The 15,963-nt window shown below is 42.3% G+C and overlaps 1 protein-coding gene across 1 annotated transcript; it reads left to right on the forward strand.

The window, feature by feature from the left end:
- Positions 1-7,123: 7,123 nt before the first annotated feature.
- On the forward strand, positions 7,124-14,539 carry aifm2 (apoptosis inducing factor mitochondria associated 2). The gene is made up of 9 exons (XM_055902135.1): positions 7,124-7,227; positions 8,729-8,910; positions 9,015-9,130; positions 9,358-9,477; positions 11,859-11,951; positions 12,059-12,167; positions 12,506-12,658; positions 13,839-14,039; positions 14,161-14,539. The coding sequence occupies exons 2-9, from the start codon at positions 8,739-8,741 to the stop codon at positions 14,310-14,312; spliced, it is 1,116 nt and encodes a 371-aa protein (XP_055758110.1). The 5' UTR covers positions 7,124-7,227; positions 8,729-8,738; the 3' UTR covers positions 14,313-14,539.
- Positions 14,540-15,963: the final 1,424 nt, after the last annotated feature.

Here is a 15,963-nt window from a genome sequence, read left to right on the forward strand (position 1 = left end):
GAGCTCTGATATTTATTATAGTCGGCAAGGCAAAAGGCAGGTCGGGCAGGTCGGTAGGCAAAAGGCAGGTCGGGGACAGGGTCCCGAAATAAGAGCTACAACACTAACATTTGTGTAAACTCTTCACAGTTGTGTTCTCTGGGTGTCACGGAGTAGGCTGATACCCCATTTCATGGACCCAAGATCCATAAGTAATGTTGCACATTGCAATAGGGAAGTCAGGAACCAATACACGCAGTCAGTCAGGAAAGCAATGGCCAGCTTTTTCAAGCAGAAATTTGCATCCTGTAGCTCTAACTCCAAAAAGTTCTGGGATACTGTAAAGTCCATGGAAAACAAGAGCACCTCCTCCCAGCTGCCCACTTCACTGAGGCTAGGTAACACGGTCACCACTGATAAGTCCGTGATAATCGAAAACTTCAACAAACATTTCTCAATGGCAGGCCTTCCTCCTGGCGACTCCAACCTTGGCCAACAGCCCCCCCCCCCCCCCGCTGCTACTCGCCCAAGCCTCCCCAGCTTTTCCTTTACCCATATCCAGATAGCAGATGTTCTGAAAGAGCTGGAAAACCTGGACCCATACAAATCAGCTGGGCTTGACAATCTGGACCCCCTATTTCTTAAACTGTCCGCCGCCATTGTCCCAACCCCTATTACCAGCCTGTTCAACCTCTCCTTCGTATCATCTGAGATCCCCAAGGATTGGAAAGCTGCCGCGGCCATCCCCCTCTTCAAAGGGGGAGACACCCTGGACCCAAACTGTTACAGACCTATATCCATCCTGCCCTGCCTATCTAAGGTCTTCGAAAGCCAAGTCAACAAACAGATCACTGACCATCTCGAATCCCACCGTACCTTCTCCGCTGTGCAATCCGGTTTCCGAGCCGGTCACGGGTGCACCTCAGCCACACTCAAGGTACTAAACGATGTCATAACCGCCATCGATAAAAGACATTACTGTGCAGCCGTCTTCATCGATCTGGCCAAGGCTTTCGACTCTGTCAATCACCATATTCTTATCGGCAGACTCAGTAGCCTCGGTTTTTCTAATGACTGCCTTGCCTGGTTCACCAACTACTTTGCAGACAGAGTTCAGTGTGTCAAATCGGAGGGCATGTTGTCCGGTCCTCTGGCAGTCTCTATGGGGGTACCACAGGGTTCAATTCTCGGGCCGACTCTTTTCTCTGTATACATCAATGATGTTGCTCTTGCTGAGGGCGATTCCCTGATCCACCTCTATGCAGACGACATCATTCTGTATACTTCCGGCCCTTCCTTGGACACTGTGCTATCTAACCTCCAAACGAGCTTCAATGCCATACAACACTCCTTCCGTGGCCTCCAACTGCTCTTAAAATGCTAGTAAAACCAAATGCATGCTTTTCAACCGTTCGCTGCCTGCACCCGCACGCCCGACTAGCATCACCACCCTGGACGGTTCCGACCTAGAATATGTGGACATCTATAAGTACCTAGGTGTCTGGCTAGACTGCAAACTCTCCTTCCAGACTCATATCAAACATCTCCAATCCAAAATCAATTCTAGAGTCGGCTTTCTATTCCGCAACAAAGCCTCCTTCACTCACGCCGCCAAACTTACCCTAGTAAAACTGACTATCCTACCGATCCTCGACTTCGGCGATGTCATCTACAAAATAGCTTCCAATACTCTACTCAGCAAACTGGATGCAGTTTATCACAGTGCCATCCGTTTTGTTACTAAAGCACCTTATACGACCCACCACTGCGACCTGTATGCCCTAGTCGGCTGGCCCTCGCTACATGTTCGTCGTCAGACCCACTGGCTCCAGGTCATCTACAAGGCTATGCTAGGTAAAGTGCCGCCTTATCTCAGTTCACTGGTCACGATGGCTACACCCACCCGTAGCACGCGCTCCAGCAGGTGTATCTCACTGATCATCCCTAAAGCCAAAACCTAATTTGGACGCCTTTCCTTCCAGTTCTCTGCTGCCTGCGACTGGAACGAATTGCAAAAATCTCTGAAGTTGGAGACTTTTATCTCCCTCAACAACTTTAAAAATCTGCTATCCGAGCAGCTAACCGATCGCTGCAGCTGTACATAGTCCATCTGTAAACTACCCACCCAATTTACCTACCTCACCCCCCATACTGCTTTTATTTATTTACTTTTCTGCTCTTTTGCACACCAGTATCTCTTCTTGCACATGATCATCTGATGATTTATCACTCCAGTGTTAATCTGCTAAATTGTAATTACTCGATTTATTGCCTACCTCATGCCTTTTGCACACATTGTATATAGATTCTCTTTTTTTCTACCATGTTATTGACTTGTTTATTGTTTACTCCATGTGTAACTCTGTGTTGTTGTCTGTTCACACTGCTATGCTTTATCTTGGCCAGGTCGCAGTTGCAAATGAGAACTTGTTCTCAACTAGCCTACCTGGTTAAATAAAGGTGAAATAAAAAAATAAAAAATAAAAATATTAATGTCAATATGCACAACAGGTGATTGTAGGTGATTTCCCACAAAGTTCCCTAATATGAGCTATGACACTGATATTTGTGTAAACTCTTCACAGTTGTCTTCTGTGGGTATCACTGAGTAGGCTGATACCCCATTTCAAGGACCCAAGTTCCAAGGTTAAGGCTGTGTTTTGCAGTTTTGCAGGGTTTAGCATTATCTAGCGTATAGTCCAAATGTGGCATCATTTCACTATTTGTTTCAGTTTCCATCACTTTCACTGAACTACTTTTATTTTTAAGGCGAACCACAAATTCCACTATTGTGGCTCACCGTTATTGTGCCTAGCTTCACATAAGTACCACAACCGTGTTCGTGTTCGTTTGCTCCTTCCATGTAGTGACAAGAAACCCACACCTGAAAATTCCTGCCCTGCATTTCGGTTTGGGCCACTTATAGCCTACATAGTTATTGCTTGAGGCCTGAACACTCACAGCCACGTTTACATGCACACCAATATCAGAATACTTGAGTAATAGTAATGGCCATTATTATTCGAGATACTCAAGTATTCAAATCAAATGTTCTTGGTCACATACACATGGTTAGCAGATGTTAATGCGAGTGTAGCGAAATGCACGCGCTTCTAGTTCCGACCGTGCAGTAATATCTAACAAGTAATCTAACAATTTCACAACAACTACCTTATACACACAAGTGTAAAGGAATAAATAAGAATATGTACACATAAATATATGAATGAGCGATGGCCGAACAACATAGGCAGGATACAGTATGGTATAGAGTACAGTATATACATATGATATGAGTAATGTAGGGTATGTAAACATTATATAAAGTGGCATTGTTTAAAGTGACTAGTGATGCATTTATTACATCCAATTTTATATTATTAAAGTGGCTAGATATTTAAGTCAGTATGTTGGCAGCAACCACTCAATGTTAGTGATGGCTGTTTAACAGTCTGATGGCCTTGAGATAGAAGCTGCTTTTCAGTCTATCGGTCCTAGCTTTGATGCACCTGTACTGACCTTGCCATCTGGATGATAGCGGGGTGAACAGGCAGTGGCTCGGGTGGTTGTTGTCCTTGATGATCTTTTTGGCCTTCCTGTGACATCGGGTGGTGTAGGTGTCCTGGAGGGCAGGTAGTTTGCCCCCGGTGAAGCGTTGTGCAGACATCACTACCCTCTGGAGAGCCTTGCGGTTGTGGGCGGAGCAGTTGCTGTACCAGGCGGTGATACAGCCCAACAGGATGCTCTCGATTGTGCATCTGTAAAAGTTTCGTGTTTTTGGTGTCAAGCCAAATTTCTTCAGCCTCCTGAGGTTGAAGAGGCGCTGTTGCGCCTTCTTCACCACGCTGTCTGTGTGGGTGGACCATTTCAATTTGTCCGTGATGTGTACGCCGAGGAACTTAAAACTTTCCACCTTCTCCACTACCGTCCTGTCGATGTGGATAGGGGGGGGGGGGGGGGGGGGGGGGGGTGCTCCCTCTGCTGTTTACGTTTCCTAGCTGTGCACCAGAGATTCTGGGTTCGAGTCCAGGCTCTGTGGCAGCCGGCCGCGACCGGGAGGCCCATGGGGCGGTGCACAATTGGCACAGCGTCGTCCGGGTTAGGGAGGGTTTGGCTGGCAGGGATATCCTCGTCTCATCACACACTAGCGACTCCTGTGGCGGGCCGGGCGCAGTGCACGCTGACCAGGTCGCCAGGTGTACGGTGTTTCCTCCGACACATTGGTGCGGCTGGCTTCCAGGTTGGATGGGCATTGTGTCAAGAAGCAGTGCGGCTTGGTTGGGTTGTGTTTCGGAGGACGCATGGCTCTCAACCTTCGACTCTCTCGAGTCCGTACGGGAGTTGCAGCGATGAGACAAGACTAACTACTACCAATTGGATACCACAAAATTGGGGAGAAAAAATTAGGTAAAAAAAAAAAATAGAAGAAAAAGCTTGTATCCTGTTTATGAAAAACCCGGATAAAATGCCTGGGATATGCTGATCTTAGATATTGGCCAACTGTGGCATGTAAACATATTATCCTGTTTACTGTTGTTTTTCTGGTCTGTGCAAGCCGTTTCGCATATCATGGGTGTTGTGTGATGATGTCCCCTGTCAAACAAATCACTTAAACAAAGTAGGCTACCTGATCAGTTCGATCCACTATAATTCCATCATAGTTTATGTTGCTGATACTCTGTACTGGACCATATAGCCGGGCGACTTTCACCCCTAATTTAGACAACGTTCTGCTTATTATTTCCAACATTTGGTAGGTCATTTGTTTGTCAGCTATAGTTTGATACATGCAGCTTCTCTTCTGTCATAACTTGTTGTCCCAGAAGATTAAATATACTATTTCTCACCATGACAATGTCTTACATTGATAGAATTAATACATAAGTAATCTATTTAACACATGCTAAATTTGTCTTTTTCTTTTAGGGACCAGGAGAAAACGCAATAACTCAAAAACAGTGGAAAGATTTGTTTATTTGCTAAATGTCATCAATTTCACCAGTTTTAAGTAAATGAAAAGCGAGAAAACATGAAACAGGTTTCTGATAAGACTTCAGTTCGTCATGGGTGCACATTTTATGTGGTTGAAATGATGTCTGCTTGCAAAGATAACACATTACACAAGCATTTGCATTTTTTCAAGAGATGCTGAAATAAATCAATAATATTTCTCCACTCTCGTTCCCAAGACAAAATTATAATTTGTTTTGTCATTTTACTGCAAGAAATGCATAATTCTGCATGAGTTAATATATTAGAGCATTATAGGCCTACAGTCAGTGTCCAGATTTCAATTACTATTCCATTTAACCCATATGAATTTAAATGAGGAATATTCTGTTTATTCATGGTGCAGGGATACACGTGAGCGGGATATCAAAGGTGCATGTAAACAATTTCTCCCGAATAGGAACTTAAGCGGGATAAGAGCTACTATCCGGAATACTGTGCGATTGTAAACGTGATTGAGAACACCCCAAGGGTTCTATAAAGCCCACTAGCGGCTGCCCAGGCTATCCACAGTGAGAAGAAAAAAATTGTAGCCTAGACTATATGGAGCAGTGTTGCCAATTTAGCAACTTTGTCGCTATATTTAGCGAGGAGATTAGGCTGCATTTCGCAGTCACCAAGTCCAGTGAACACTGCTACATGGCTGAGGTTTTATACTCCATGTACAGTGATCCTCAAAACATATTGTATCTGACTTTTTTGAAGCCAGTGCTGGGTGAGGTACAGTTGGCCATCAAGGCTTTTGAGGGAGAGCAAGTAGATCCTCTTAAGCTACTTGACAGCTTGGTGAGCCTGATCAAGTCTGTGAGCAGCAGGGTGCTGAATCCACTGGCAAATGTTGATGTACTCAAAGGGCCAATAGATGGATACATCAGTCCCAAACCGTACCTTGGTTACCTTTTTGAATCAAAGGCAGCTGAGCTCCACCTTGCGCCTGAGGATGAAAACAATGTCCGAAAGCGGTGTGTAGCCTTCACCATCTCCCTCACTAATGAGTTGAGGGTGAGACTGCCGGACAACATAGGAGCATTGCAGTACATGTCAGTTTTCAATGTGGAGAAAACTCTAAAGCACAATAAGAGCCCTGGAGAAATAGAAAAAATAGCCAAGTTCCTTGGCTACTCCCCTGCAGAGATAGACAAGATTGTCCAGAAATGGCGTGCCATCCATCTTAGTAAATGGAATGAGACAAAAAAAACACACTGGGATTCTGGAGTGAGATTTGGAAGTTCAGGAATGCAGCTGATATCAACCCGTTTCAAGAACTTTCCATGGCTGCTGTGTCTGTGTTGTCCTTACCACACTCGAATGCTGAAGTCGAGAGAGTATTCAGCCAGATGAGTGTGGTAAAAAGCACACTTAGAAACCGAATGTCCTTGCCAGACCCTTAACTCCATCCTGTACATCGATATGGACTGAAGCTGTCTGGTGAGACTTGCTATGAGCACCAGCTGCCTGATAATGTTATGCATTTTTAGCACATCAGCTGCTTACTCATTTAAGTCAGCTCCCTCAGTTGCTGAACCTGCCATAGAGAGCCTTGACCAAAATGACGATGACCCACTCTTTCTGTGAGCCAGCACAGCCTGTGTGTGTGTGTGTGGAGGGGGTTCTGAGAGAAAAAAAAACAATTAACCTGAATTAGGGCCAGACTAGTTACCATAATTCTCACACATTGCCATTGACAGTTTTTTATATTGTCTATTTTTGGTCCATTTAGATTGTTAATGTAGATTGTATACAAAAAAATGTAATGGTTAAAAAATGTCATGTTTTACTGTGACTTGATGTAGGCTGCTAAGTGGACGGTAAGGTTAAAACCAAACCAAATTAAGAAAAATAAAATAAAATAAATAATAATAAAATTAAAAATTAAATTAAAAACTAAGTAACTCCGCTAGAGTGTCTCTTTTGGGTCACGTTTGCCGGTCCCAAGCCCGGATAAAGGAGGAGGGTTGCAATTGTGACAAAAAAACAAGAATCGACAGAAGAAAGTTAATTTGTAGTTCTAACTATATTTAACGTGTTTTTTACTCACTTTTTTGTCTCTCCCACGATGTTATTCCTCTCTCCTACAGCATCCATCACAATTACATGCACATGGCCAATTATGCAAATTAGGCGATTACGCCATTTAGCGACTTTTAGGACAGCCAATAGCTACTTTCCTTACTGAGGAGTAGGCAACACTGAGAGAAGACGGGAAATAACGACGAAACGGTTGTAGCCTACATTTTGGTAAGTTAATTCTATACGATGTGTTATTATATTTTCAATATGTAAATAAAAGTTGAGTTTGAGTGGTGCCTATATATTGTATTTGCTTTAAGTAGAAACTAGGGTAGCTCAAATGTGTGAACTAGATTTGATCAAGAGTCGCTGAATAAGGGCATTTGGTTAATCATTTCGGAGTGGACATTTTTTGTAATTTTTCTCGGTGAGTTTACAATATTTCATTGTAAATGTATATTGCCACGGTTCCGAGGCACAGGGTATTAGGTACAGAGCGTGCTCTTGAATTGTGAACGAATTCTAGAGTAGCCTAACTACTCTACTGTGTCATCGCATGTTAACGTAAAAGGTAACGTTAAGCAATTAACTGGTATGGCTAAGCCGGTCACTGACTCGCTAGAATGTCAAGGTGTGAAATGTTACAATATTCTGATGTAAATGTATCAGATGAAGACTGTCATTAAATGTTCCTGTTTAAACTGCTAAGTCATTGTTGTCTTTTATATAACGGGTGGGTCTACTGCTGATTGGTTTAAACTGCATGCCATCCGGTGTCCTATTGCACAAATTACCACCAGCTAAATATGTCGTTAAAATGCCTAATTACTCTGTTCAATCTGACCGCGCAATCCACTGTCTCATTAGCCCAGACAGGGAATTTATAAACTTGTTCGCCACAATTTAAAAATCATCTAGACATTATCTCACATTTCTTTTAGACTAACATTTTGTTTTCAACAGCAGAGATTTGTATAAACTTTGTCTCGCCGACATTTGCAACATTTTTTCAATATTCAAATTCGATCTCCATCTGTCCCATAGTAATGAATCTGTCGGGATGAGACGGGCAGGTATCGAAATCATGAATTAGCATAATTGTTATGAATATATATTACATTACACAAAGAACTATCAATAGAAAACAGGTCTAATGAAAGGAGTGCAGCTAGTTTGAAGTGATTGTGTTAGGCTAGCGCCTCTGAACGAAAGTGTCCTGACGAGAACTCATTTTCTATGCCAGGTAAAGTCGCCCATCAATAGCTCATTGTTATGGATTTATCCAAATAAAGGTATTATGATTTGTATGCATTTATTTAAGTTTTTTTTGTTATCAGCCCTATTGGCGTAGGCCAATATTTTATCTTCACTCCATATTTGTATATACAAAACCATTAAGAACACCTGCTCTTTCCATGACATTGACTGACAAGGTGAATCCAGGTGAAAGCGATGATCCCTTATTGATGTCACTTGTTAAATCAGTTCAATCAGTGTAGATGAAGGCGTGGAGACAGGTTAAAGAAAGATTTTTAGCCTTTGAGACTTGGATTGTGTATGGGGGGTGCAACTCAATAGTGTGAATGTGTTAATGTTTTTGTGTACACAGTGTAATTTGTTATTTCTAAGAGTACTTTGACTCTCGTAGGGAGTATTTCTTGATCTTACATTTCTTTCATACCAGAAATGTTTTAAAGTTTTCATTACCATTTCACCCCTATCGTCATAGCCTACAGACAATGGGCAGCCAGGTATCTGTAGACAATGTTCATGTTGTGGTGGTTGGCGGGGGGTTCGGTGGCACCGCCGCAGCACAACAGCTCAAATCCAGGGGGATACCATTCACCCTCATTGACCTCCGTGACGCCTTTCATCACAATGTGGCTGCCCTCCGTGCCTCTGTTCAGAGTGGTGAGAACATTTGACCCATTGGAAATTGTAACATCACTGGAAAAACACTGAAATAACATTTCTCACTTAAAGAACCTTTGACATATTTAGTTACTTTCTCACAGGCTTTGCCCAGCAGACCTTCATCCCATATTTTAAGACATTTGGAGAGAATTTCCTCCAGGGGCGAGTTGTACGGGTGGACCCAGTGTCACAGACTGTAGCGTTGGATGGAGGAAAGGTACAGTAAACTATATGAGCATGCTGGGGTTTATTATGTAATGTCGCTTTCTCTAGTCATTTCAGCTCTAGCTGCTGAAAATCAACTCGGCTTTGTATTCTTGGTCTACCATCTGTACTTAGGCATATGCAGTGGTGTGCTGTCCAAAGCAGACAACTTCTGACAGGCTGGAGACGTGACAGTTTGTTCCTGTAATTTAACTGTGTCATTGACGTCTTACACCACAGGAAGTTCATTACTCACACCTTATACTGTGCACTGGCACAGACGGCCCTTTCCCGGGGAAGTACAACATGTTGGCCTCCTATCAGACAGCCATCCAGAAGTATGAGGACATTGTGAAGGAGGTACGTTTTCATGGAAGTGCATTCCCAGGGCTGGTTTGTTGGTGCAGACTTAATGTTCATGTTTGATCTACACAGAACAAAATATAAATGCAACAATTGCAATTATTTTAGTTATAGTTCATATAAGGAAATCAGTCAATTGAAATAAACTCATTAGGCCCTAATCATAGGATTTCACATGACTGGGAATACAGATATGCATCTGTTGGTCATAGATACCTTACAAAAAAGGTAGAGGTGTGGATCAGAAAAACATCCCAAACATGCTCAATGGGTGACATGTCTGAATATACAGACCATGGAAGAACTGGGTAATTTTCAGCTTCCAGGAATTGTGTACAGATCCTTACATTATCATGCTGAAACATGAGGTGATGGCGGTGGATGAACGACGAGCTTCCCTGAGACTGTTTCTGACAGTTTGTGCAGAAATTCTTCGTTGTGCAAAGTCAGTTTCATCAGCTCGTCTCAGACGACCCTGCAGGTGAAGAAGCCGGATGTGGAGGTTCTGGACTGGCGTGGTTACACTTCGTCTGTGGTTGTGAGGCCAGTTGGACGTACTGCCAAATTCTCTAAAGTGACGTTAGCGGTAGGGCTGGGTGACATCAAAATCATTTGAATTAATGTTTTTGCTCGATATTCCAAATGCCTATCGCAAGAATAGGTTTTGATATTTTTTGTTTGAGTGTATACGCCTGATTATTCTCATGTCTCTCGCTCTTATGTGTTGTGCACCTCCACATTTACACCAGAGACCTGTATATAATGAAGAGATGCACGTCTCCACCCTAACAATGGGGTGAGTTGTCCCAAAGGCGTGAAGTCAGGCGACAAGCGTAGGTCCAAAATAAGCCCATAGAAATGCTTTGGACAGATTTTAGTGAGTGAAACCTCTCGCTTCGCCTCTTTCTCTATGGTTTACACATACCAAGCCCCTACTTCTTACGCCAACAAAGTTTAGAGATCACATCTTCCTCACTGACAGAGGTTTCTACTTGCTGTTTGTATTTGAGGTTTGGTCCAACAATTTTTCATATGGACACAAACAAATTGAGACATTATTTTATTTAAATGCATGGTTCGAGCCCTGAATGCTGATAGCCATGGTATATCAGACCGTATACCACGGGTATGACAAAACATTTATTTTTACTGCTCTAATGTTGGTAGCCAGTTTCTAATAGCCATAAGGCACCTCTGGGGTTTGGGATATATGGCCAATATGCCACGGCTAAGGGCTGTGTCCAGGCAGTCCGCGTTGCGTTGTGCATAAGAACAGCCCTTATTCGTAGTATATTGGCCATATACCACACCCCCTTGTGCCTTATTGCTTCAGTAGTAGAGAAGTTCACTTTTCTAACAATACCCTTTTTATATCTCTACTACTCAAATTGCAAGCAGAGCAGACACCACTAAAAGGAGAGTATCAATGAACTTTGTTTCTGGAAAATGAACACTCAGTTTGTCGCGTGTGGCATTGGGGTACCACTAGCAGCATTTTAGCCAAATACTATAATGCTAGCTGGCTAGTCTGTGTTTTATAAATAAGCATGAACACAATTATAAACTCAACAAAAAAGAAACATTATTTTTTTCATGTGTAAATTTGTTTGAACAAAACAAGATTCAACAACTGAGACAAACTGAACAAGTTCCATAGACATGTGACTAACATAAATGGAATAATGTGTCCCTGAACAAAGGGGTCAAAATCAAAAGTAACAGTCAGTATCTGGTGTGGCCACCAGCTGCATTAAGTACTGCAGTGCATCTCCTCATGGACTGCACCAGATTTGCCAGTTCTTGCTGTGAGATGTTACCCCACTCTTCCACCAAGGCACCTGCAAGTTCCTGGACATTTCTGGGGGGGAATGGCCCTAGCCCTCACCCTCTGATCCAACAGGTCCCAGACGTGCTCAATGGGATTGAGATCCAGGCTCTTCGCTGGCAATGGCGGAACACTGACATTCCTGTCTAGAGTCAGCATGCCAATTGCATGCTCCCTCAACTTGAGACATCTGTGGCATTGTTTTGTGACAACTGCACAAGGTGCACCTGTGTAATCATGCTGTTTAATCAGCTTCTTGATATGCAACACCTGTCAGATGGATGGTTTATCTTGGTAAAGGAGAAATGCTCATTAACGGGGATGTAAACAAATTTGTGCACAAAATGAGAGAAATAAGTGTTTTGTGTATATGGAACATTTCAAGAATCTTTTTTTCAGCTCATGAAACATCGGACCAACCCTTTACATGTTGCATTTATATTTTGGTTCAGTGTATTTTAATACATTTGACAATTTTTGTACCCACATTCATGTGTTTTTATGAAAATATTAGTAAATGACAGGTGTTTGATTTCTCCCTGCTGTTGGTCAGGTCCAGGGCGCAGGTTCGGTTCTTGTGGTAGGTGGTGGATCCACAGGTGTAGAGATGGCTGCAGAGATCAAAACAGAATATCCAGACAAGAAGGTAATAATATCCTACATCCCTTTGTTATTAACACCTCTTAGAGACTTGTGGTTGGAGCACAACTAATGGAGCTTGCCCTCCATTCTCAAACACCCCCGTGTTTCCAGGTGATCCTGATCCATTCCCATGTTGGCCTAGCTGACCCAGAGCTGCTGCCCAGTGTCAGACAACAGGCTAAGGAGGTGCTGCTAGAGAAAGGGGTGGAGCTGCTACTGGGTAAGAGGTTATGTCTGGCTGAGGAAATGTTAGTCAGGGTGACACAGCATCACCAGTCAGAGTGAAAATGCAGTTTTGATTATGTCATGTTCAGCAGACAGAGAATGTCCAAGAGCTCATGTGTGTGCAGAGGGTGATTACCTCCCTCCCTCATTATTGGATATGGAATTAGGTTGTCTGTTGTGACTGGCACAAACAGTAAATGCCTAGATAACCTTTCTTTGATCATCTGTTTCATGCTAAACACTTTATAATTATAATCTCAGTGCAATTCACCTGCTGTTATGTAATTTAACTTATCTTTCACACTGTGGCCTCACCTTTCCATCTGACTCTAGGGCAGAAAGTTTCTAACCTGTCTGTACTGGAGCTCAATGTGACCAACAAGAACATGGTTATCATGACAGACAAGGATACAGAGATCACTGCAGACCTCGTCATCTGCTGCACAGGCATGAAGATTAACTCTGATGCCTATAGCTCCACCCTGAGTGAGTTGTCTGTCTTGTCCACTAGGTGGAGGGATTTCTGGGCTGTCCAAGGCAGCCCAAAAATTCAAGAAGTACTGCTCAAAGTGCTGTTGATAAAACTACTAAAGGAGAGTTCAAAATCTGTTAAACAGTTTTGCTGGATATGTATAAAGTTTAAATTAATCACCTGAATTCCTGTGAAAGATGGCTGGTTAGAAAACTCATATGATGAACTTGCATATTAAATTCCCCATATGCCCTTTCCTTGACATAGATGACCAGGTGAAAGCAAAATTCCCTTAGTGATGACTTATTAAATCCACTTCAATCAGTGTAGATGAAGGGGAGGAGACAGGTTAAAGAAGGATTTAAGCCTTGAGACAATTTAGACATGGATGTGTGTGCCATTCAAAGGGTGAATGGGCAAGACCAGACTTAAGTGCCTTTCAACAGGCTATGGTAGTAGGTGCCAGATACACCGGTTTGTGTCAAGAACAGCAATGCTGTTTTTTTTTTTTTTTTACACAACAGTTTCTTGTGTATCAAAAATGGTCCAGTACCCAAAGGAAATCCAACCAACTTTACACAACTCAATATTAGGAAGGTGACCAGACTGCATGCGCCATTGCACGCATGTTGATTTTTTGTCCACACCAGATGCGATCAGGAAATGCAGGTTGAAATACCAAATCAACTCTGAACCAACTATATTAATTTGGGGACAGGTCGAAAAGCAATAAACATTTATGGCAATTTAGCTAGCTTGCTGTTGCTAGATAATTTGTCCTGGGATATAAACATTGGGTTGTTATTTTACCTGAAATGCACAAAGTCCTCTACTCTGACAATTAATCCACAGATAAAAGGGTAAAAAAATATATATTGTAATTTCTCCTCCTTCAGGCTTCTTCTTTTGACTTTATATGACGGTTGGCAACCAACTTTAAGGTACATTACCACTACCGACTGGAGTGTGGACCTAAGTTCCTCTTTCAATCACCCATGTGGGTATATGCTCCTACAAACCAATGAGGAGATGGGAGAGGTGGGACTTGCAGCGCGTCACAAATAGAAGAAATGTCTATTGTAGCGCCTGGCTACGCACATGACGCGAGCAGAGTGTTCAGCATGTTAGTACACAATGTATAGTAGTCAACACTATCTACATGCATTTACTGAAGTTTCTCTGTTTATATTTCAGATGGATGCCTAGCAGAGAATGGGTCCCTGAAAGTGAATGTGCACCTGCAGGTGGAGGGCTATGACAATGTGTACGCTATTGGGGACTGTGCTAATGTTAACGAGCCTAAGATGGCGTATCATGCAGGTCTCCACGCTGGGGTTGCTGTTACCAACATCACCAACAGTCTGATGGGGAAACCCCTGGAATCTTATCACCCAGGTAATTGAGACTGTCTCCAATCTCCTGTAAACCCTACTTCTGTCAATGTTATTGTTTTGACCTTAATCTCTGACTATAGAACGTTCTATCATGGGTATATGTCCACATGTTTTCCTGACAGGGAGTGTGACCATGTTGTTAGCCATGGGCCATAATGATGGAGTGGGCCAGTTCAATGGGCTGAGGCTTCCCCGTTGCCTTGTAACCCAGGGCAAGAGCAAGAACCTACTGCTGTGGAAAAGCTGGAAGGAAATGGGTCAGAAAGCTCCTTAACGTGTGCCATACAGAACATTGTGGAGTGAAGACATGAGTGTGCCGCCACAGCCTTGAGAGTGCCTTACTCAGGTGACAGCTTGCAGAAGTTTTGGCGTTCTGACATGACTATTGATATGAGGCCATATATTTGTAAAATATTTCTATGCAAGGTGATGCAAACTTTGTACAATGTCCATTTTTGCCAATGAATGTTAACGTATGCCTTAATAAAAAATACATCTGAATTTTATGGTTAAATATATTTCTGTAATTTGATACAATTTAAAGAGCAACTGAGCTGAACTCGTTTTTCTGCTGCTCATTTTGAAAAACAAGATTTGAGTCTTGGGTGTGGTTCGATGTGGGTGTGTAATGTTTGTTTTATCGTACCCCGAAAGTTACTGTTTGTCCCTCTTGACGATAGCGACAACAGCCACTACAATGTCTTCAATGGTCAGAAAAATTAATCAAGAAATCTAATTCACATTTTTGCAGAAGAGATCTTAGTTGTGAAATTTTACATCTAGCTTAGGTGTTTGGTCCAGTATTTCAAGTAAAAAAATGTGAATGGAAAAACTAGTCTGCACTGCAGACCGAATTGAGTCAGCTGCAGGCTGGCCTGGCTCAGGACTGTTTTCTGAGAACATGTCTACAACTTCATCAGCAAGCTGTTAGACTATCGTAAATAAAGCATAAGCTGCGATACGTTTTTTTTAATCAGTGCCCAAAATCGCTAACTAGGTAAGTTCCATCTCTGTTTGTCAGTGAAGTTAGTAACGCTAGCAGGCACATTGAGCAGGCAGGCCATGTTAGTTAAATCAACTTAGCAAGTCACTGGCGACATGCTTGGGTGCAGTTTTTATTTGACAATGTACTCACAATCTATTACCAGAGTGTATCTGTCTAGCAATGTTTCATAGTGAATCAAAAGAACCATCACGCACTCCCAGAAGCTTGGCACGCAAATTCATACAAAGATGTGTAATGGGTACGCACTCAAATTTCGCAAAATGCTAAAAAAAAAAATGTTGTGCGATTTCATTACACATGTTTTTATAGCAACTCATGTTACAAAACAGGTCACGGTGGGACACAAAATACCTGCTAATGAGTTCTTGAAATGTGGAGTTTTGACAAGTGGCAGTTGAGATACAAGGGCACATTGTCTCAATTCTAATTTTTGTCCAAAACAGTGGCAGACTGAAGTGATCACTATCAATCACATCAGCAAGTGACCACTCCATAAAGGGCTTAGGGGCCAAGTGTTTCAACATAACATTGGTGACGTGTTGTCTTATATTTAAAAAAAAAAAAAAAAAAGTCTGAGAACCATTATGCAGCACCTTGGACTATTCAATTCAATTCAAGGGGCTTTATTGGCATGGGAAACGTGTTAACATTGCCAAAGCAAGTGAGGTAGACAATACACAAAAGTGAAATAAACAATACAAATTAACAGTAAACATTACACATACAGAAGTTTAAAAACAATAAAGACATTACAAATGTTATATTATATATATACAGTGTTGTACAAATGGTTAAAGCACACAAGTTAAAATAAGCATAAATATGGGTTGTATTTACAATGGTGTTTGTTCTTCACTGGTTGCCCTTTTCTTGTGGCAACAGGTCACAAATCTTGCTGCTGTGAAGGCACACTGTGGAA

The sequence above is a fragment of the Salvelinus fontinalis genome, chromosome 37, assembly GCF_029448725.1.
Source record: "Salvelinus fontinalis isolate EN_2023a chromosome 37, ASM2944872v1, whole genome shotgun sequence".
Taxonomy (NCBI): domain Eukaryota; kingdom Metazoa; phylum Chordata; class Actinopteri; order Salmoniformes; family Salmonidae; genus Salvelinus; species Salvelinus fontinalis.